General features: G+C 38.5%; 2 protein-coding genes across 3 annotated transcripts; both read left to right on the top strand.

Annotated features, from left to right (window-relative positions):
- The first annotated feature begins 252 nt into the window (after window positions 1-252).
- Window positions 253-3,793, top strand: LOC120486112 (uncharacterized). Of its 2 annotated transcripts, XM_089132393.1 has the most exons (6): window positions 253-467; window positions 731-800; window positions 2,902-3,002; window positions 3,082-3,215; window positions 3,347-3,520; window positions 3,589-3,793. In XM_089132393.1, exons 4-6 carry the CDS (start codon window positions 3,196-3,198, stop codon window positions 3,719-3,721), a joined length of 327 nt encoding a protein of 108 aa, XP_088988519.1. In that variant the 5' UTR covers window positions 253-467; window positions 731-800; window positions 2,902-3,002; window positions 3,082-3,195; the 3' UTR covers window positions 3,722-3,793. The 2 variants fall into 2 exon arrangements, with proteins under 2 accessions (XP_088988519.1, XP_088988524.1); XM_089132398.1 differs by lacking the exon at window positions 253-467 and having other exon boundaries at window positions 599-800.
- On the top strand, window positions 3,771-4,387 carry LOC120464210 (N-lysine methyltransferase KMT5A-like). Its single transcript, XM_039653592.2, has 2 exons — window positions 3,771-3,807; window positions 3,978-4,387. The coding sequence occupies exons 1-2, from the start codon at window positions 3,771-3,773 to the stop codon at window positions 4,385-4,387; spliced, it is 447 nt and encodes a 148-aa protein (XP_039509526.2).
- The last annotated feature ends 16,584 nt before the right edge of the window (window positions 4,388-20,971 follow it).

Raw genomic sequence — 20,971 nt, 5'->3', positions numbered from 1 at the left:
TAGTTTTCATCTTTTCCTTACTCAGAGTTGCTCTCAGATCGGTCCCGAATCGGTCTTAAGCTAAGACTCCTATGTAAAAGGCCCAGTTATGTAAATAAAGGTCTCCTTTAATTCAAGAAACTGTATCCCTAATAAATATATACAGTTTGCTTGCTTTATTCATATTTCAGAAATGCTGAAATAATTACATTTCTTTTAGTTTTGCATTTGTCTCAAAAGAGAATTGAGTTTGTTTCATAATGTATAGTTTTCCAGTATGGAAGCTTGTTTTCACCATGGAATAAAAAAGAAGATTTTTTTCCCCTTCCTAATTTTGAGATTTAATCTTGCAATTCTAAGAAAGTCAGATTTGATTAATAGGTTGCAGTTGTGGAAGAGAGAGCTGGGGATGGAGAGAGACATGATGGAGATGGATGCGTGTTAACACCAGAACACCAAGAATCCTCAGCAGAGAACCTAAATGAGAGGTGAGTAATGGCTGCTAATTTACAGAGAGAGGAGGAAAAAAAACTATTGGTGATTTATGCTAATATATATAAACAATTAATACTCCGCAACAGCGACGAAAAATGATGATGAGTCCTTTGAAGTCCCGATGAAGAAAGGCCATGCAAAAACATCTGCTGATGAATGTGCTGTGTAATTTTTATTATATGTTTTGTAAAAAAAAATCAGAATGTCGTAACTGTTGTTTGTTTCCGTATCAGTGAAATACTTTCTATCTCTGTAGTTCCAATAATGGGTTAGAAGATCCCCTTGTCCCCGAAAGTCCAGCACAACCCAGCCAAACTATGGAAGTTGTAAGTAACAGTATTTATTATTGTTATTGTTTTTTTGTGTGTGTGTAACATGAGAAAATGTTGATGTATTGTCAGAAGATTTTTTTCCCCTTCCTAATTTTGAGATTTAATCTTGCAATTCTAAGAAAGTCAGATTTGTGAGAGAAAAAGTCAGTTACCTTTTTAATTTTTTCTTTATTCTGTGGCAGAAACAAGCTTCCATACGCAAAAAAGGTTCAAAAGACTTTGTTTAATTTTTCTAATTGTTTGTCTGTGATGTATATACATTTACACACACAGAATGGATTTTGTTCATGTAACTGCATGCTTGTGTATGTTAAAGGATTAGTTCACTTCAAAATGAAAGTTCTGTCATTTACTCACCCTCAAGTTGTTTCCATCTTATGAATTTCTTTCTTCTGTTGAACACAAAAGAAGATATTTTGAAGAATGTCGGTAACCAAACTGTTGATGGGCCCCATTAGGGGTGTAAGAAAAAATTGATACTCTTGAGTATCGCGATATTTTATTGTGCAATACTGTATCGATTTTCAGAAACACAATATCTTTTTTTTTTTTTTTTTTTTTTTTTGTGGCTATGCACACAAAAGACGCACCACTAGCCTAACGTTTTGCTAGAAACAACATGGCTATGGCTGAACCCAGTGTCAAGACCCGGCTCCTGCTCTATTCTTTTCGGCATGTTAATCAATGAGTGCGTTCATTCACACCGCAAGCAGTAGCCGTGCCCGTCGAGGCTTGAGCAGGACCGTCGCGTGAGCAACAGTGAAATGGGGGTTTCGGCAGAGAGTATATAAGGGCGTCGCACACCAGACGAGAAGCTCAGCACCACATCTTTAAAATTCGAACACATTATTCTCTATGAGTGTACACCGGCGGCGCCATTCGGCGTCTGCCCGCGGCGCCCAGCAACGGCTCAGGGCCGTGTTCAAAATCCTGCTGCGCCACAGAGCGCCATTTACATAGTTTTATATAAAATTTAAACTATTTTTGGCTCAAATCGTTGCTAATGTCTCCTGACTTCGCCCTATCCTGCAATATGCATTTAGTTTTGCATCCATTTACAGAAATCAGCTGCTTGAATGACAATTGCTGATGTTATTGGATTTTCAGCTAAGATTCTCAATTCATTCAGTTAACGGATGCTCTGAGGTTAAGACTGCAGACTAAACAACGATTGTATTTTATTGTACAGTACAATCATAACATAGAACAGACATTACCTTCATTTCATGTCATTAAACATAACAATATTGCTGGCCATACACTGATGAGAAAGTGCGCGTCTGGTGTGGGATAGCCTACCTGGAGTTATCCTGCGTGGTGCAGCCGCTGCAGCGCTGCGCTTCTCGTCTGGTGTGCGACCTCCCCACCCCCCCTGTCTATTTTTAAGTGTATAACCAACTTCTAAAAACACATTTAACCAATGGCTTTTTGGCTCTTTTTATGGCTTTTTCTAAAATTATAGTCCTACTTAAAAAAAATAATCCCAATATATCGCCTTATGGACAGTATCGAAATATATCGCAATATATTGAATCGTGACCCATGATGCATATCGTATCGCCAAATTCTTGCCAATACACAGCCCTAGGCCCCATTGACCTCCATTGTATTTTTTTTTTTCCTATGGAAGTCCGACGTTCTTCAAAATATCTTCTTTTGTTTTCAACAGAAGAAAGAAATTCATAAGATGGAAACAACTTGAGGGTGAGTAAATGATGGCAGAATTTTCATTTTGAAGTGAACTAATCCTTTAAGTGAAAGAAGTATAATAGAATAATGTACAGTCTACAATATATACAACAATATACATTTTAATGATTGTTTTTGTTACTTTCTCAGAAAATTAATAAGTCTCTTTATTCCATGATGTCTCTTTTCTCCCATTTTTTTTTTTTTTTTACTCTGCCTTTGTGTTCCAGACTTCATGTGATGAGCATATCAGCGATGCCGATAGAATATATCGGGAATGCCAGCAGAGCGGACCACTTCGTTTTTTTGAATGTGTCCCTCCAGCTGGCATGAACCATTGCCTAAAGATTGGCGAGGGGACTTTTGCAGAGGTCTTCTCAAATAACGCCTTTTCAATATTTTCCAGGATGCCGAGTGGGTGAACAAGACCAAGCTGGGTGGCAGATTTGTGATCGGCGTACAGAGGGAGAAAACCTCGAGTATGCAGATCGCTCTGAGGAGGAAGCTGTAAGTTTTACTGTACAAACTGTTGATTTCTCACCACCATAGTTTTAAATGGAATAACTCATCTGTCTTTTTTCCGTAGTGCTTGGAGCTGTACTTCAGACGCATCAGGCCTGAGAACATTCAGCCGGAGAAACTCTGCAATAGTTTCTTTGTTTCGTCATCCGGCGTGGAGGTTCAAAGTGTCTCTCGGGACATGAATCGGCTCCATAAATTGTAAGTGCCTTACACGGGTCCATGTGTGTGTGTGTGTGTGTGTGTGTGTGTGTGTGTGAACGGATACACTTCTTTGTATCTTGCCTCATCACAGTCACATAACAATTAATATTTCCTTTTTGTTTCTGCAGGTACAAGCTGGCTCCTTTCTCTGCCCAGTGTGTGCGGAGGGCTGTTGAGGAGGCTGCAGAAAAGCTCCCGGCGCAGCAACAGGAGGCGCTCCAGCATTACCTGTCCATCAGCGCTGGTGCGGTCCGGCCGCAGGATGTCATCAACGCAGCTCTGCTGCTGGAATCATTAGTCAGGTATACATCTCTTCATCCAACCATGGCATTACTCATCACAAACAAAGTAACGTCATTCTGTCTTTCAGCACATTTCACAGTCCGCAAGCCTTCAGCCGCAAAGGTGGCACGGCTTATTGCACAGGAGGGATGGAAGGTCAACTGTCCCAAGCCGGAGGACATCGAACGGCTGTGGACACCACCTTCGAAGGCAGATGTTGAAGATGACAAGTTCATCCTTCGCTGTGTGTCTGAGCAGAACTGGTCGGGCATGGCCATAAAAGACTTTGGTGATGAGCGTGGTTTTGGTAAGAAAACCTTTCATTTGTCTTGTAAGGGCAGAAAAAAACAATAATGTAAAATGTACAATTTAGCAGCCAATAACTGCAGCAAGAACTACATTTACATTCTGAACTGTGTGTCTACATGTAATGTTTGTTCATTAATTAAAAAATGTAATGTGTTCTCATTATTTTAGGAGTCGTGGCAACTCAGACTTTTTCAAAGAACGACATTGTTTGCGACTGCCACGGCAAGGTCATCCCAGCTGCTCAAGGGAGGGCGATGGTGCAGGCCCAGCATGACGAGGCTGGGTACATGTTCTTCTTTAAAGCCGGACAGAGAGATCTCTGCGTCGACGCCCAGACCTTTCCGTGCGAGTGCCACCCTGGCAAAGACACCGTTGGGAGGAGGATAAACCACTCCACAAAAGCGCCCAACCTGAAGCCCTTTCACTGCAGGTTACGTGTGAATGGGGAGGACAAGGACGTCATCCTCTTCAGGGCACTGAAGGACATCAGTGTGGGCGTTGAACTACGGTTCGACTACGGGGTCAAAAGGAAGTCCTTCCGTGGAGAGGGCCTACACCTGGACTGGCTGGATGGTTGAGTTGGCCTTTATCAGGCTGGAGTGGCTGGACTTTTGATTCCTGTTTTAAGGACTAGATTTTGCTGGACTCTCACAGACCATTTGTGTTACATTTTATGACACTGGGAACTGTGTATGAACTATCAATGTTTAATTTGTCAACTGTGAGCTCGCGAATGAACTATAGATGATTGGACAAAATTGGGAGCTTGCATATGGACTTGATGTTCATGTAAATGGAGCCTTAATAGACTCTAAACATTGTAGTTTCATGTAAATGGAGCCTCAGTTTGACCAATGAAATAATTGACTTTGATCTACGTCCTGGAGCTGGAGTGGTTGGATCTCTGACAACCCGGACAGAATCTATTTTTATTTTTAGGATTTTGAATAGGGCGCCTCGCACTCTACCCAGGCATCCCAGGACAGTGTCTCCTTCCATCATCGGCTCCTCAGAGCTCCTTGAGGGATTCTGGAAACGAGCCAGAACCTGAGAACAATTTCCATAAAGTTACGCATCTCTTTAACCAAGCATTCACATATTGCATTAATATTATGAACATCAGCTATGCTAATTATTTCCCCTCTGCCTTTCTGCTGTTATCTCGGGACGCTTGTCCCGAGAAAATAGGAGTTTGTCAGCTCCAGTTTGTATCCAGCCTCTCACAGAGACTTCAGATGCCCCAACGCCTGTGATGAGAAGACTCAATGCTGGCGATATGTTATGCCCTTAATATTACATGATTATCTAAATGTATTTTTTTCCCTTTTAACTTTCCTTATATACACTTACTGTAAAGCTTCTATTAAAACAATATGAATGTAAGCCAGAGGAGAACTGGCCCCGACTGAGCCTGGGTTCTCCCAAGGTTTTTTTCTCCATCCAATCTGATGGAGTTTTGGTTCCTTGCCACTGTCGCCTTTTGGCTTGCTTAGTCGGGGATATTTGTTAATAAAATGTGCAAACAACATGCAGTGTATATAAATTCTTTTATATTGTTAATACTGTGTGACGTGTGTTTGACCATGTGATGAGTGTGTTTTTCTTGTGAAAACAGTTTCAAGTTAATAAAGTGTGCAAACAACATGCAGTGTGTCCTCACTTTCTCTGCTGTGCTAAAATGTCTGTATTTAACTCAAATCTCAAGCTTTCTTTCTTTCTTTCTTTTTTTTTGCATCAAATTAAACAGTGAGTTCTGTACTTCTCAGTGCTGATAATCATTAAGCTTTAATTGGTCAGAGAAGTGAAGAGACGACCTCAAACTGCGCAGTGTATGTTATTTTCTGCCGGTAATTTCATGTTTCTCACACCAAAACGTCTTTTATTCTGCCAATTCATGAGATGGTGTCATGTATTTTACTTCAAAATAAAGCTGAGTATGTGTCCTTTCATAATCCAACACTTATTTGGCTTTATCATGTTCATAGAGTGAATGAGATCTCATCAGGTTAGCTGACCTACAATTTTGCAGTGGTGAAAATCTGGGAGCAGTTTACCTGTTTTCAACTTTGATTACTTTATTAAAATGAATGCATCTCAGTCAGTGTTTATGCTACAGACATGTTTTGCACATGTATTGAAAGATGTGTTTGCATTCAATTTTCTGCATCTTGTTCAGGGAGTTGATAATACAGACTAAAGTTGAGGTTGGCACCGTTGAATCCCAGGCCTTTGTCGTCACTGTCTCTGCTGTGCTAAAATGTCTGTATTTAACTTCGTTCAATGGGGTGCCAGATTTCTATAGAGCCTTCCAGGCGAAAACCCGGCTAAAACTCACCGTAAGCAGGGCTTAATATGTAGCGAAAAAACACCCAATCTGGCAACACAAGCCACCAGTGTCGCACCGCGGCCGCCGTCGACAAAGGCGTCATATGATAATTTAAACGGATTTTATAACGAGGTCGGTGAAGATGGGGAAAATCTTACATTTCTGTGCAAACTTGAACTTAACTAGTTCATTTTAAAATGGGTGAACTGAACTTTGAACTAGTTCATGTAGAAAGTGAACTTCCCCAAGACTGGTTGCCGCTCCCACGTGACCTGCTGACTAGGCTGTTGTCAACTTTTTCATTGTTGTCATGACAGCGCACCTTGTCGTTCCGTGAACCTCTGGAGTTGTGAGTTTAGACTTTTTTTTAAAACTGTTCCTGTGGTGTTGAGCAACTATAATTCCTGTTAATCCTATAATTTTATATTTTTCTTTTATTTAAAGTGAATTAATTGTAATGAAAAATAAATAAAATTAAATAGCTAAAGTAAATCGTAAGTGGAAGTGCATCTGTCAATTCATTGAATGTTCAAAATATTCATTTTATTTAGAAAAAAATACACATTGGTTGGCCTATTCATGAGTAAGTATATATCAGCAATTACACATGTTTAGGGAATAGGGCATTATTAATGTATGTGCTAAGGTATGTGCTTTTTTTTTTTTTTTTGAACAATTATTCATGTACAAACAGTAAGGCAATAGTAACAATTCTAGATATGGGTAAACCACTATCAGAGTCTGCCCGTGGGGTGGGGGCACCGCCGCGCCAAGCAGTGTCCCACATTGTCCCTCAGAAACATACCCCTTGTCCGCCCTTGGGCTTATTAGCAGGTGGTCACCCTATTCATGAAGTACACCTTTACTTGCACCAGCCTCCACATCAAGGGCAAAAGGTCTCTTTGGTGATTGTAGAGACTTCGTCCCTCCTGCCAAGGGGATCGCTGCTGCCTACATGTCTGTGATCCTTTGGTGCTCCCAGAACTGGGTGGGCCTCGAAAGAGACCTGTGTTTTTCGTCATTACCGTGATGGCTGATTCTCATGCTCCAAATGCAAATGCTGTTTTCGTGTTTTTAAATATTGATTTTGTGTTATGTAATTTATTTATTTTTTTAAATGGCGCTTTCGTGTTTATTTAAACACGAAAGCACTATTTAAAGTGCTTTTGTGTTTTTATTTAAACCTCTGGTGGTTTCCTAGTGTTTTAAATGGTGCTTTAGTGTTTTTAAATATATTGATCGTCTTTTTATATAACTCTCTGGGTTTTTAGTGTTTTAAAATGGTGCTTTCATGTTTGTATATACTTCTTTTGTGTTCCCAGAATAAAGTTTTACTGCATTTCTGAGCGTTTATTTTCTTGTCTTTTGGTTTTTTGGATTGTATGCTTTGTTCACTGGATTACCCTCTCGTCTGACCCTTGCCTGTTTTGTTTGCCTGATCATTTGGACTGCCTTACAGTGTCTGACTTTTGCCTGTGACTTGGATTGGATTACTTGGATGTCCCTGATCTCATTTGGATTTACAATGAGGTAAGTGAAGCATTTTGATTAGTCTAATCATAAAGCATTTTAACTACTCCATCACAAGTCAGAATTTCAATGTGTTTTTTCTTTTATAAAGTAAGTTTCTTAAATTTATATTTTTATTTGATTACACCGTTTAACTGACAGTTTAAAATATCTTCAATGCAGAGACAGATGAGTGCAGACTTGTAGATGTGTAAAGAACATGTTTAACCAGTTATTCTACAGCTTTTGTAAATTGTTAAACATTCTTTTGTTTGTTAGCAAAGTCAAGTCAACTGTTCGTTTTCCGTCGAGCAGACAATCAACTTCTCAAAGGGAAGGTATGTTTCTGCTCAACCTATTTTGCTATTTTTGTTTTGTATCTGAACAATTGTATTTAATAGCCAAATAATGTATGTTTTGGCAATCTCATTTCAAAATAAAAGTGTTTAATAGTTGTTGTTTGGAAATTTGCTGTTTAAATCAAGGGCCAGCCCTACCTAGACTTTAAGATTGTTAGTTTTGGCTGTCCATGTTAAAGCAAGGCATTGCACTGTATAAAAGTTTATTATGCTGGTTAATTTGTGCGCTTTTCTTTCAGCTGTGCACAGTGTCTGGATTATCGTGATAGCTACGTGCGACGGGGCCAACAGCGACCATGGGGACCAATCTTGGTCTTCATTCCCAGGTCCAGTGGTTTGGCAGGGGTTGCTTGTGTTGGAGACCTTCTTTCCTTCTTCAAACAGTGCCTTAAAGGACGAACCCCTCCGAATGTGCTGGTCATTCACTGTGGAGGGAATGATCTTGGCCGCGTGATGAGCGTGCTTCTTGTAAACGAAATGAAGGATCTGCGTGAAATTAACGTGAAGTTTCCTCAGATGAAAATTGTGTTTTCATCCATAAATCAAAGACGCCACTGGAGGCATGCCCCCCCTGTAAAGGTTGAGAAAATGCGCAAGTTTATGAACAACATCATGGCAAAGTTCGTGCCCTGTGTCAACGGCTGTATTGTACTCCATGGACAAATTATGTACAATAAGCCTGAGATGTTTTTGAGGGACGAAGTTCACTTAAGCCCTCATGGGAATGATGTGTTTTTAAATGAAATTAGAAATTGTCTCAGAGTAAATAACATGTGAGTTTTATTTTTTTGCTCCAGTGTGAATACACTGTTATATTTCTTTTAATTATTAAAGGTGATCTGCTAGTGACTTGTTGACAGTTTAAAGTATTTTCAAACAAAACGGAGGCTCGATAGACCCACCGTTACTCATCTGTGCACTGACCTTATACTGTCTATGGCACTGACACCCCCAGGGCCTTGTCAGTTATTGGCTGGAACAGTTTGTTACGTTTTCTTAAGCATTTTGAATTGTGTCAAACATCTTTAATTCAGTCTAACTTTGAGCTGTTGACATGTTTGGCTTCAAAATAAAGCTCAGTACGAGCACTTTACTAGTGTACTGATGATTTGACTGCATCATGTTCCTAGCGTGAATGGGAGGTCGTTGATTTGGCCTTGTTGTGGTGAACATCTGGGAGCACTTTTCCAGTTTTCAACTTTGAATCTTCTGTTAAAATGAATGTCTTTCAGTCAATTTTTATGCAACAAGGTTTTGCACAGCTTTTAAAGCCTAAAATGTGTAGTTTAATGTGTGCCTAATACATTTTCTGTATCTCGTTCAGGGAGAATAATTAAATTCATTAAAACAATGTCTAATCAGACTGTGCCTTACATCATTGGAAAGCTCATGTAAAGTGTATCATCTGCAGTTTCCAAATATATGAATGAGTTTAGGGTATCTTGTTCATGAAGTGAAAGAGAACAGGTACAGTTGTCGTGAATCCAGGGAATGTCTAATCAGAGCGATCCTAATATTATTGGAAAGCTCATGTTTTGCATTTTCACATGAGTCCGAGCTCACTATTTCATGTTGTTCCAGGCCCAAGAAAACAGGGATCAAATAGGTGTCGATTTAGGCCTTTCTGCTGGATGGTGAAGGCACAAAAATGGCTGTACGAACTTCTTTATTGTTCATTGAGGCAAAGTCCCACCAGATTGAGCCTCACATCATTGTAAAGCTCATGTTTTGTCATTTTACTTGAGGCCAAGCTCTCTTTGATGCGTTGTTCGAGGCCCGAGATAAAATGGGGTCACGTCGGCCACCATTAAGGGCACAAAACGCACAAAAACGCTGCTCTTATGGACAGTGTACATGTACACATAAAAATCTTTATGTAATCATAAAGTTCATGTTATGCTGCTCGTAACGAGCCCAAGCATGTAGCTGTGTTTCGTCCGCCGAGCGCGAAATCCCCCTTCAAACACGAACCGTCCTCATTTACCAATCAGTCCCTCTCGAAGAGAGTCAGGCCAAAACCGTGAAAACGTTCGTAAAAATCGACCCGAACGTCGAAACCAAAGGCACCGATGTTCTCTGTAGAGCGGGCCGGACGCTCCAATGCCAGACTCAGTGGGATCTGGCACTCTCATGCGTTTCTACAAATCCCAGAGAGTGCTCGCTCAGCTCACGGAGCGGTATCCTATACGGTGAGGGGCCGCGCATAATTGTGAGCCTCGCACGCCTGGATAGTACAGGGCGCGAGACCAATGAATCAGGTGGCGTTTCGCCATTCGAACACACCCACACACTCTCAGGCCACGCACCACTCTGCTGGGGAGGTACCAATCGGTTCTTTTTTAGGCTTCACTCTAAAAAAATTCGTTCCATGCAAAAAAAAAAAAATCATTGGCATCATCTCAATCCCACCAAGACGGACGCAACGATGTATTAATCGCAGATGATCTTGACTTTATTTCACAAACTAACACCGTTTCTTTTCAGTTCAGTCCATTAACAGTACAGCAACAAATGAGTATTTGCTCGAAGCTGAACATTGTACATGTTGTAAAAGATCAAAGCAATCCAGATGAGATTGTTGAAGGCTACGTTCACACTGCAGGCTGAAACGACCTAATTCCGATTTTTTTTGCCCCATGCGACCTGTATCTGATTTTTTCATGACAGTCTGAACGACAGATCCGATCTTTTCAAATGCGACCCAGGCCACTTGGGTATGTGGTCCAAATCCGATATGTATCCGATCTTTTGAAATGCGAACGGACAATCTGAACGGACAGGTCACATATATCCGACCCGCACGTCATTGCACGCACCTGTAGCTAGCCAATACACGCTAACTCCAACGCGTTTCTGCACTGTTATGGCCCGCTGCAGACGTGTCTCTTCCCCAGTGTTGTGCCTGAACGCGTTCATATACTGTATGACTGCCTGATGAACATTACTGTGAACACGTTCATTCTGGTGTCTGTGAACGTGCGGTCTCTGTCAGTATAACTTCGTACAGTAGGGTGCCGGATTTCTATAGAGCCTTCCAGGCGAAAACCTGGCTAAAACACATGTAAACATGCCTTAAAATGTAGCGAAAAAACACCCAATCTGGCAACACCAGCCACCAGTGTCGCACCGCGGCCGCCGGTGACAAAGCAAGGAGCGCCGAGGACGCGCACTATCAATTAAACGACGAGGTCGGTGAGGATCGGAAAAATCTTACATTTATGTGCAAACTTTGCCCGTCGATAAAATAATTGTTGTCTGTGTTTGTATATGGGCTGTGGCAATAATAATAATAAAACAAAAGCTCGCAACATATGGAAAAAAAGAATTATTCCGCAAACAAGTGACGTCGTTGACCGTTGATTACTCTTCTGCGCATGCGGGTCACTTCTGGGTCATTTCACGTTCACACAGGAGATCACAAATGGTCGCATTTAATTGGAAATGTGAACAGCCTTGCAAATAAAAAAAAAAAAAACGATTTTTTTCAAAAAAAATCGATTTTTTTCAAAAAATCGGAATTGAGCATTAAGCCCTGCAGTGTGAACGTAGCCGAAATGGCTGAACCTTGTGAAACCAAAGATATCGTTGGGCATGGTAACTGCTTTTTCAGATCGGTAGATTATGCAGTAAGTGTAAGTGAACAAGAACATAGAAAACTGAGACGCGCTGTTGTAACACATTCTCCAGGATGACATAAAAAAAGAAATACAGTCCCTCCAGAAAAACGCGATTATGCGATCGCTGAATTCAATGCAAAATCAGCCAAAGTCCGCATATTTATGCGGGGGCCGCATTTTTTCGAATAAGCCGCACTTTCGCCGCATAAAATGCCGATTTCCACGCAAAATATGCGGGGCTTGCATGATTTCATAATCCTCGTATTTTCTTTGCAAAAAAAAGTCACATATATCTTCGCAGAAAGTTGAAAAATGTTGCGTTTGCTTCATACAAGAGCAGCCATTTCCTCCGGTTTCCATGGGAACGTTATGAAGTGACGCAATTACGCGACGGGATAGCTCACAGCTGAAGTTATTGCAGAGGCCAGAAAGACTCACGGAGGCGATTGACATCTCACAAATCGAACTCGTATAACTGTCTGTCACACGTTCTACCATCACATCGTTACTTAATAAACAAAATAAGATAAAAGAATAAGCATCAAACAGAAATTACCCGCACACGACATGGGGTGTTTGAGGCGCACACACTGCAGACAGTTCAGCGCGCAGCTCTTAAAGGGGCCACACCTTATTTACACTCGTTACAGTCTGAAATAAAACATTGCTGATTTTGTAATTGTGAAAGAGAGTCTATTGTGCACTTATTGTTTGAATGTCCCTATTTTTCAATCTTTTGGAATGAGATGTCTCAATTTCTAGGTTTTAAAATGAATTGCAACCTTGTCTTAAATTTGTCATCTTCATACAAATGATTTTGACTTTCCTATAAGAAAAATGTATGTTATCGATTTTTTCTATTATTAGGAAAATTTCATATTCATCAAACTAAGTGGAGTAGCCTAACTCAAAACCCAACTTTGCTCATTTCAAAACAGCCTTTAAAATGTATTTTGAGTCTTTAAAATTTTTAAAAAAAAATCAAAAAGCCCAAAAGATCTGTATCTCTGCTAAAGGAATTTAATATGTCTGTGATGCCCTCTATCTTTTTTTTTCTTTTTTTCTTTTTTCTTTTTTTCCAAATTATTGTTTCATGTTTTAGGCTACTTCTCAGATGTTATACTTATCAGAAAATGTGTAAAAGAAATGTCAAGAACTTGATATCAAACTCTGTGATTTTGAAAATTTTATAAAAATAAAACAAGATGAGAAATTAAATATTCCCAGCACTTTCTATGATGTAGTATGCTTGCTACATCATAGAAAGTAATAAGAAATGACTCTTTACATTAAGGTAGTAGCCTAGTGAGAACAGGATGTTGGGGGAATCACTTTTTTTCTCTTTTTCATCAAACCGCAGTTTTTGCAAGTTCCCGCAATTTTTGCAAGTTCCCGCAATTTTTGCAAGTTCCCGCAATTTCATCGCATAAAATTGCATAAATATCCCGCATATTCCATCGCATTTTTAAAGAAAACGGGCCGCGTAATCAAGGATTTTTGCCCGCAACAATCACAAAAAAACTCCGCGTTTTTCTGGAAGGACTGGAAATATGTCCGAACTTGGGCAACAGAGCTAGAAATACAAGCAGCCATTGATTTAATTGGTGTGGAAATATTTACATTCAGTGAAGAGAAATGGCTTAAATAGTCCGCGTTCCCGCGTTTTGATAGTTTTTAAATTTTTTTTCACATAGCTGCATAGACTTAAAACACTCCATCATTAATGGTTATAATTCAATACATGATTATAAACTATAGAGGGTCTTCTTTTTAGTGTACACTCTTTTTGTTTTTTTCAACCGATAATGTTCTGGGAGGCCATTGTTGCTATTGTAACGAACTACACTTTTACATGCCTCTGATTGACAGATAAATCATGCAATCTTATTTTCTGTTGTTGAGGTTTTCAGCTTTGTACAATATTTGCTTCATACATTTACTGTAGTTCAATTGTATTGTTAAAGAGGGCAAGTTTTACCATTTAATTGAGCTGTGTATGAGTTTTAGACACATTGTTGTAGTGATTCTAGCAAAGTTGAATAATTTATATTTATTCACCTCAAATAAGAGTAAATGTACCATATTTTAATTATACTAAAGAAAGTAGAAAAAAAGAAAAATCTACTCAAGTGCTGTAACGAAAATATTTGTAATGTTACTTTCCTCCTCTGATAGAAACACAACAATATATATCCCATTTCAATATTGTTAAGGTATGATGTTTGAATTAGGGATGTAAAAATGTTGTCAAAATAAGGTGTTATTTCTCTCTCTCACCCCCTTTTAAAATAGTTAGGGCAGCAGAAGTGTGGCCATCTACTTGCACTCATACTGTTCTCCCCAATAATTAACTATTGAACCATCCCACTGCTTTTCTGATAGTCCAATAGAGATGAGTATTTGAAGAAGTATTTTATGGCCCACAGTGTCAAAAGGTTTTGACAAATCAATAAAAAAGTGCTGATATTAACCAGGTCATTGACAAATTTTGAAATGGCTGTCATTGTACGGTGTTGTTTCCTAAAACCAGGATCACCATACTGATGATTCCATTAATTTAACTAAAACTGACAATTTAGAAATAGGCCTATAATTATTTATGTTTCCAGGATCACCACCTTTGTGAAGGGGGAGCACATTGGCAGATTTCCAAATGGCCGGTACTTGATTCGTAGCTAAAGAAAGGTTAATTAAATGTGCAACTGGGTTGGCTATGAAATCTGCAGCCATTTAAAAAAAAAAAAGTAAGGCTTCAATTTGTCTAAACCTGATGATTTTTTTTTTCAGATCTAGATCCTTCAAGGCCTTCCTTACTTCTGATACAGTTTTTGTCTTGAAATAAAATGGTTGTGCTGACAGTAACTGATCAACAAGACAACCAATGGGAGAGCTGGAAATTGGATTATGTAGTGTTACATAAAGGGAGGTAGCAGCAATAAATTATTGAAACCATTGAGATGAGAAGTCCATTTTTACAGTGGATAAATTACATAAACACCGAAATTTCAACTAGTCAGACTCAAGATTTGACTTTCTAGCCTGAGCCCAGGCTTGGTTTCGCTCTTGAAGAAGGTCAGACAATTCATTATTAAACATCATTTCATCCTTTTACTCTGTGTGTATGCTTCTTTACCAGGCATGTAAAACCATCATAAAAAATGTCCAAGCATTCTCATCAATAAGGCTAATTCTTCCCCAATCAAAATCATACAGATCAAGTAGAAAACCTTGCAATGAGACCTGCTTCATTACCTTCTTAAAGATTATGAACGGCCTTGTTTTAGGATTTTATTTGTTCCTTACTGATGCTATAAGACAATGATCGCTAATGTCATTTGAAAAAACAGAGGCACAACAGTGGAAGAGCATTTATGAGGAGCATTTGTAAGAATAAGATAAATAATGGAATATTTTTGGCTTGGTCTAGTGTAGCTATTCACAATCTGAGAAAGATAAAAAGAATCACAAAATGATCAGACATTGGCAAAAGCCAATTCCAGTTAAGATCTCCTAAAAAAACAAATTCATTTTAATTTAAACTTATTAATAACTCTCTCAATGAAGAAAGAGTGCCACCATCAGCTGAAGGGCTGAACAACCAACAAGTGTGATGTGAAGACTCTTAGAAACTTCTAGTCAAGGGCCAACAATTCAAAATGTCTGCTTATTGACTGAGACAATCAGATTCACAACAAATGACTTTTTTCACATATATTGCAACACCTCCACCCTTTTTATTCGGTCTGTTCTGAATAAGTTGAACCCATCTACAGACACATCCTTATCAGAAATAGAGTTGTTAAGCCATGTTTCACTTCAAACAAAAACATAAGCATTGGTTTTAAGTGAACCACATCTATTTTGCCAACCAGACTATGAACATTCAAATTACTATCCTAATTAATGATCTTGCATCACCACATCTTGAACAATGTGTGACTTTCTGTAAGGACAATTCTAGGGAATTCTAGGAAATTCTAAGGGTGACTGAGTTAAATAGAATAAAACTGTCTTTGGGACAATCAGCTTTTTCCATTTAGAGCAACAGAAAGATGGAATTCAGTTCCTGTTCATATTAGAAAAACTTCATCATTTAGCATTTTAAATAAAAATCATTTCTCCTAACAAAGCAAAGACAACTTTTCCACCTTTTGTTGTTAGTGTGCACAGTGTTGAAAACTTTGAATAATGAACCATTTTATGATACAGTTGAAGAGAAAGCCTCAAAGCTTCATTTCACCATAACCAGTAGTTGCAGTGAAAATCAATTAAGTAAACATAAATAAATAAATTATTATATGCATACAAGCTTTTAGCTATGCCAATAATTTGACACAAAACACAGCAATCTCTCTCTGTCCAACTCTCTCTAAGAGCTCCTAAAGCACTCTGAGAGGCCCTTTTAAAAAGGCCAAGCCCCTCCTATTTGGATTAAACCATTTAGTAATTAAAGGTAATTAAGAAATTCAAGAAATATAAAAAATAGGATTTAACAGTAATAGAGAGGTACACAATTATAATAAATTAAAATACATAAACATTTGAATTAAAACAAAATCTATTAATTAATAATGTTCAATAATGTTCAACCTAGAATTAAATAGATCACCAATCTCCCCCTCATACATGAGAACAATGGACTGTGCCTTCTATTGGCGGGATGAGATAGTGACGGGAAGTTCGGTTCTTTTCCACCAACTGGTAAAAAAAACAAAAAACGGTTCACCAGTTCTTTTACGTAATGAACTTCTATCTCCAAGGTGGATAAACAATACATATACAATACATAATTAAAATAAAGTAATTTGCAATCATAAATTCACCCCATCATTCAAGTCCTCAGTTCACTCGTGTTCATGTTTTATTACTATCATGCATGCTAAGTATCTCCAGCTCATCGGTTCTCCGTATCAAATGTGTCCGAAAGAAACAGTAGCAGTGTGTGTAAGTCTGAGCTGAGAACTGCTGAAACCTGAATATACACAGTCGACAAAGCTGAAGTTGAAGTTAACCAGTCAGCTAACAGGGAACGTTCCCAGAACATTCACTTACGTTCTTTAAAAGTTGTGTAAATGTTAGGACAAAACGTTATTAAAATAATGTTTTCGGAACGTTCATATAACGTTATTGACGTTCTTGTAACGTTGAGAGAAAACGTTCTTAGAACAACGTTCTTGGAACGTCTTTATGACGTTATTTATGATTGATGAACGTTCTCATTACGTTGATAAAAAACGTTCTTAGAACAACGTTATCGGAACGTCTTTATCACGTTATTTGTGTTTGATAAACGTTCTCATAACGTTGATAGAAAACGTTCTTAGAACAAGGTTTTTGGAACGTCTTTATCACGTTATTTGTATTTGATGAACGTTCTCATTACGTTGATAAAAAACGTTCTTAGAACAAGGTTTTTGGAACGTCTTTATCACGTTATTTGTGTTTTATAAACGTTCTCATAACGTTGATAAAAAACGTTCTTAGAACAAGGTTTTTGGAACGTCTTTATCACGTTATTTGTATTTGATGAACGTTCTCATTACGTTGATAAAAATTGTTCTTAGAACAACGTTATCGGAACGTCTTTATCACGTTATTTGTGTTTGATAAACGTTCTCATAACGTTGATAAAAAACGTTCTTAGAACAAGGTTTTTGGAACGTCTTTATCACGTTATTTGTATTTGATGAACGTTCTCATTACGTTGATAAAAATTGTTCTTAGAACAACGTTATCGGAACGTCTTTATCACGTTATTTGTGTTTGATAAACGTTCTCATAACGTTGATAGAAAACGTTCTTAGAACAAGGTTTTTGGAACGTCTTTATCACGTTATTTGTATTTGATGAACTGATTGAAAGGGACAACAACTCTTTTTTTTTTCAAAGGTCTTTTTTTTAACACTCCACTGTAGTACTTTTACTTGTACTTGAGTAAAATTTAGCAAGGGGTATCTGTAGCCTACTTTTACTCAAGTAAAAGCTGTGTACTCTGGTAGAAACACAGAAAGGGTGGGTATAAAGTTGACAAGGAATAAGTATTAAGAAAATTCATATGCTACTTGTTTTTGTCTTATTTTATGTTGAAATTACTACTCATTAAAATATAAAGAAATTGTACAACAATAATAATAATTTAAAAAATGTGTATTTCAAATTGTGTTCATTTGATTATCATTCGCAAACGCTCAAGTGCACACAAAATCAACCTACCACCGACCAGACAGCACATCACAATAAATGGTAAGAGTGTGAGTTATGGAATGCTTATTGCCATTTACAATGTTTATATTTTGTTAGCTAAATGTATATTTCACAGATTATTTTAGCTACATGATTTCATTGCACTAGAATCTGGGTGAACCTGCTGTACAGTTAAAATAGATTTGAGTTAATTCATTTCATTTTTTTTATTTAAATTGTTCCAAACAATTTTTTTCATATGTTAAATGTATCATATTTAAAGAAAATGTAAATGTTGAAGAAAAAAATACAAATAAAAATTGCACAGTAAAACCAAAAATCCCATTACACAGATAAGGCCTAGCAGATCCGGTATTGAATATATGAACAACGTATATGTAATAAGTAATATGTCATTTTAATCATTTTATTTTAATTGCTAACTGTCCTTCGTATATAGCCTAATAAGGTTCAAACTGTGCTTTCTGGCATTGACAAACTTGATTAAAAAATGTTTATGACAATTAGGAATAAAAGTATCTTTAGCACACTCAAAAAGTAAAAAAGTTTTAATCTATTTTTTTGTTTGTTTTGTTGTAGCCTATTTAAAGGATAAATCAAATTATTTTGTGAACATAAAAATGTGTTCTTCTTCATGTTTTGCTTAAAATTAACAAGATTTAAGAACACACCATTAGTCCAAGACACATTTATTTCAGTCATTGACTCATTGTACAAATTAATAGTTAAGAAAATTACTGAAATTAAGCTGAGTTTGCTGCTAATGTCATTATCCTATGCAGATCAACTGCAAAAACAAATCAAACAAAATGTTACAAAACAGTTAAGGCATCTGACTGTAAAAAAATAAAAAAAGGTATTGCATAAAATCGCGCCGAAATATGTTCACGTGCTCTCTGGGAAAAGCTCCACCCACTGAAAACGAAGAACGAAGACGCCATCTCGTGAGGGTTAGTCGCGGTGCTTCGATCAACTAATGGTAGGTCCAGTTTATTCTGGAAATATCTTTGAATACTAAGATGCTATTTGTCTCAGGATTACAATCTAAATGTATAACATATTGTAGATGAAAAAAATATGCTATGCTGGTAGTTTGGTTACTGAGTTTCCTACGCTGACGGTTATCCAACGACGTTTGGCGCCATTTCATTGAGGAGAGCCGTGTAACATTAGATTTTTTTCTTCATAATGTGAATTATATTAATAAGAATTTGGATATGCGTGATTTGATGTCATATGGTAGCAGCTAACGATAACTTGGTTGTTGTTAGAGATTTACCTGTTTCTATCGCATTTCGCGGTTCCTTTCACACTCAATTTGAGGAATAATTTGACACTAGAATCATAAAAAATGCATGGATGAGAAAATGAATAACGTTAAAGGATTTTACCAAGAGTTATTAAGCGCACAAGCCGTTATACGATCTCATTCCGTGTTCTGACAGACACCCAATGTCAGGGAAATCCAGGCCAGCTCATAACTGGAGTCGGGCCTTCGTCGTGTCCTGTTATCACGAATTTACGTTGCTACGTTAGCTGCTATAGATCTTTTTCGCAGCTTCCACATAAATATAGTGTCAAAATGACCATCGTGTAGGTTTTCACTTAAACACAGTTGAGTGAAAACTAAATGTGTGTCATCTCCTGTGCATTGGTCTTAAATTGACTGTGTACTGCTGTGCTGTCTGTCTTTAACCCATTTACTCCTAAAACGTCAGCTAAAAACGCCTATAAAAACCTATGTTGTTCTAGGATAAATGTCCTTATCTCCTGAGGGTTTTCTGAAAAAATACTAAGAATTGTCAACGTCTACTAAAACCTTAATATCTAAGCCTCTGTAGCACTTAGAAACGTGAAATAAAATACATTTTAAAGGTAAGAATCACAGCTTTTATTTAAACATGCTTCCTTGGAACTCATATAACAAAACATTTTTCTAGAAATTCTCAAAAAATAATTTAATAAAAAATATAAATCAATTATATAAAATATCACAAATAATATTTTAAAACATGCCAACACTGAACAATTCATTTTATGAGAGAGAGGTAGTGAAAGTCCTGAGGTGGAACTGGGAACAGCCTCAAACAGACAGACAGACTCACTGACTGACTGACTGACACATTCACAAAAAGAGACTGGCAGAAAATAATTTGTGGCGAACAACGTGGTACATGAAGCACTCGCGGTGCAGAGGAAGGTTGCATTGCCTGCACCCCATCAGAGTTGACCCAGGACGCACATCGGTGCCGCAGTGCTTCAGAGAACACTCCCTGCAGGTCTTCCTCTTTTTGTTGATCTGGACCAGGTCATGTTCAGCAGAAGCTCCAGTTGGGCTGGTGGGGTTCACATTAGGAGCACTTCTCGCAGTGACGGGCACGATCAGCTCCTGGGTCAGATCCTCCAGCCAGTCCTTGTAGCCGCCCCTCCTGTACTTCCACTTGGCTCCTCCCGCAGACCAGGCAGCCACAAAGGCATTGTAGCACGCCACTGAAACAAAATAAAAAAACAGCCTCCTCCACCACTTCGTAGACCGATAATGGATCTGGTAGTAGCCCACCATCTGGTCCAGAAGATCAACTCCTTTCATATGCTGCTGATAGTCAGCGAGGCATGCTGGCACCCGAACCTCCGTTTGGCGTTGACCATTGGCCTTCCTCCTCACTATCCCATGAGCTGTCGGGTCATGGTAGTTGGAGAGGACCATCACAGCCTTGGTGTCTTGCCAGACAGTGACACAGAAGGTCAACTCATCCCGCTGCGCCACATTGAACTCATGCTTGTTCAACTCAGCCTTCTTTGTGAGCTGCGTCATCTTGGGGAGGTCCTTTCTGTTGGCACGCACCGTTCCACACGCTTGCACCCCCCTGACCTTGAGGTCCAACATCAACTTCACACTGGTGTAAAAGTTGTCCATGTATACACACAGGTTAGATCCGTAATAAGGGGTCACCAGGTCTGACACTATCCGGTGAGCCAGGTCTTTCTCCATCTTACCCTGAATGGCACCCGTGTACACCTGAAAATGGGTGACATAGCCTGTTTTGCTCTCCGCCATGACCCACACCTTTATTCCCCACTTCACCGGCTTCATGGGGAGGTACTGCCGGAAGCCCAGGCGTCCCTTGTACTTCACCATGGACTCAT

The sequence above is a fragment of the Pimephales promelas genome, chromosome 2 (genome assembly GCF_988280905.1).
Source record: "Pimephales promelas chromosome 2, fPimPro1.hap1.1, whole genome shotgun sequence".
In the NCBI taxonomy this organism is placed as follows: domain Eukaryota; kingdom Metazoa; phylum Chordata; class Actinopteri; order Cypriniformes; family Leuciscidae; genus Pimephales; species Pimephales promelas.
The sequence above is the reverse complement of the archived record's forward strand: the minus strand, read 5'-3'. Positions and strand labels throughout refer to the sequence as shown.

Excerpts from the sequence above, each read along its gene's own strand:
- LOC120486112 (XM_089132393.1), top strand. The coding sequence starts at position 3,196 with ATGAATCGGCTCCATAAATT. Across the intron at positions 3,216-3,346 it reads ATGAATCGGCTCCATAAATT|GTACAAGCTGGCTCCTTTCT; the intron begins GTAAGTGCCTTA and ends TTGTTTCTGCAG. Across the intron at positions 3,521-3,588 it reads CTGCTGGAATCATTAGTCAG|CACATTTCACAGTCCGCAAG; the intron begins GTATACATCTCT and ends TCTGTCTTTCAG.
- LOC120464210 (XM_039653592.2), top strand. The coding sequence starts at position 3,771 with ATGGCCATAAAAGACTTTGGTGATGAGCGTGGTTTTG. Across the intron at positions 3,808-3,977 it reads TGGTGATGAGCGTGGTTTTG|GAGTCGTGGCAACTCAGACT; the intron begins GTAAGAAAACCT and ends TCATTATTTTAG.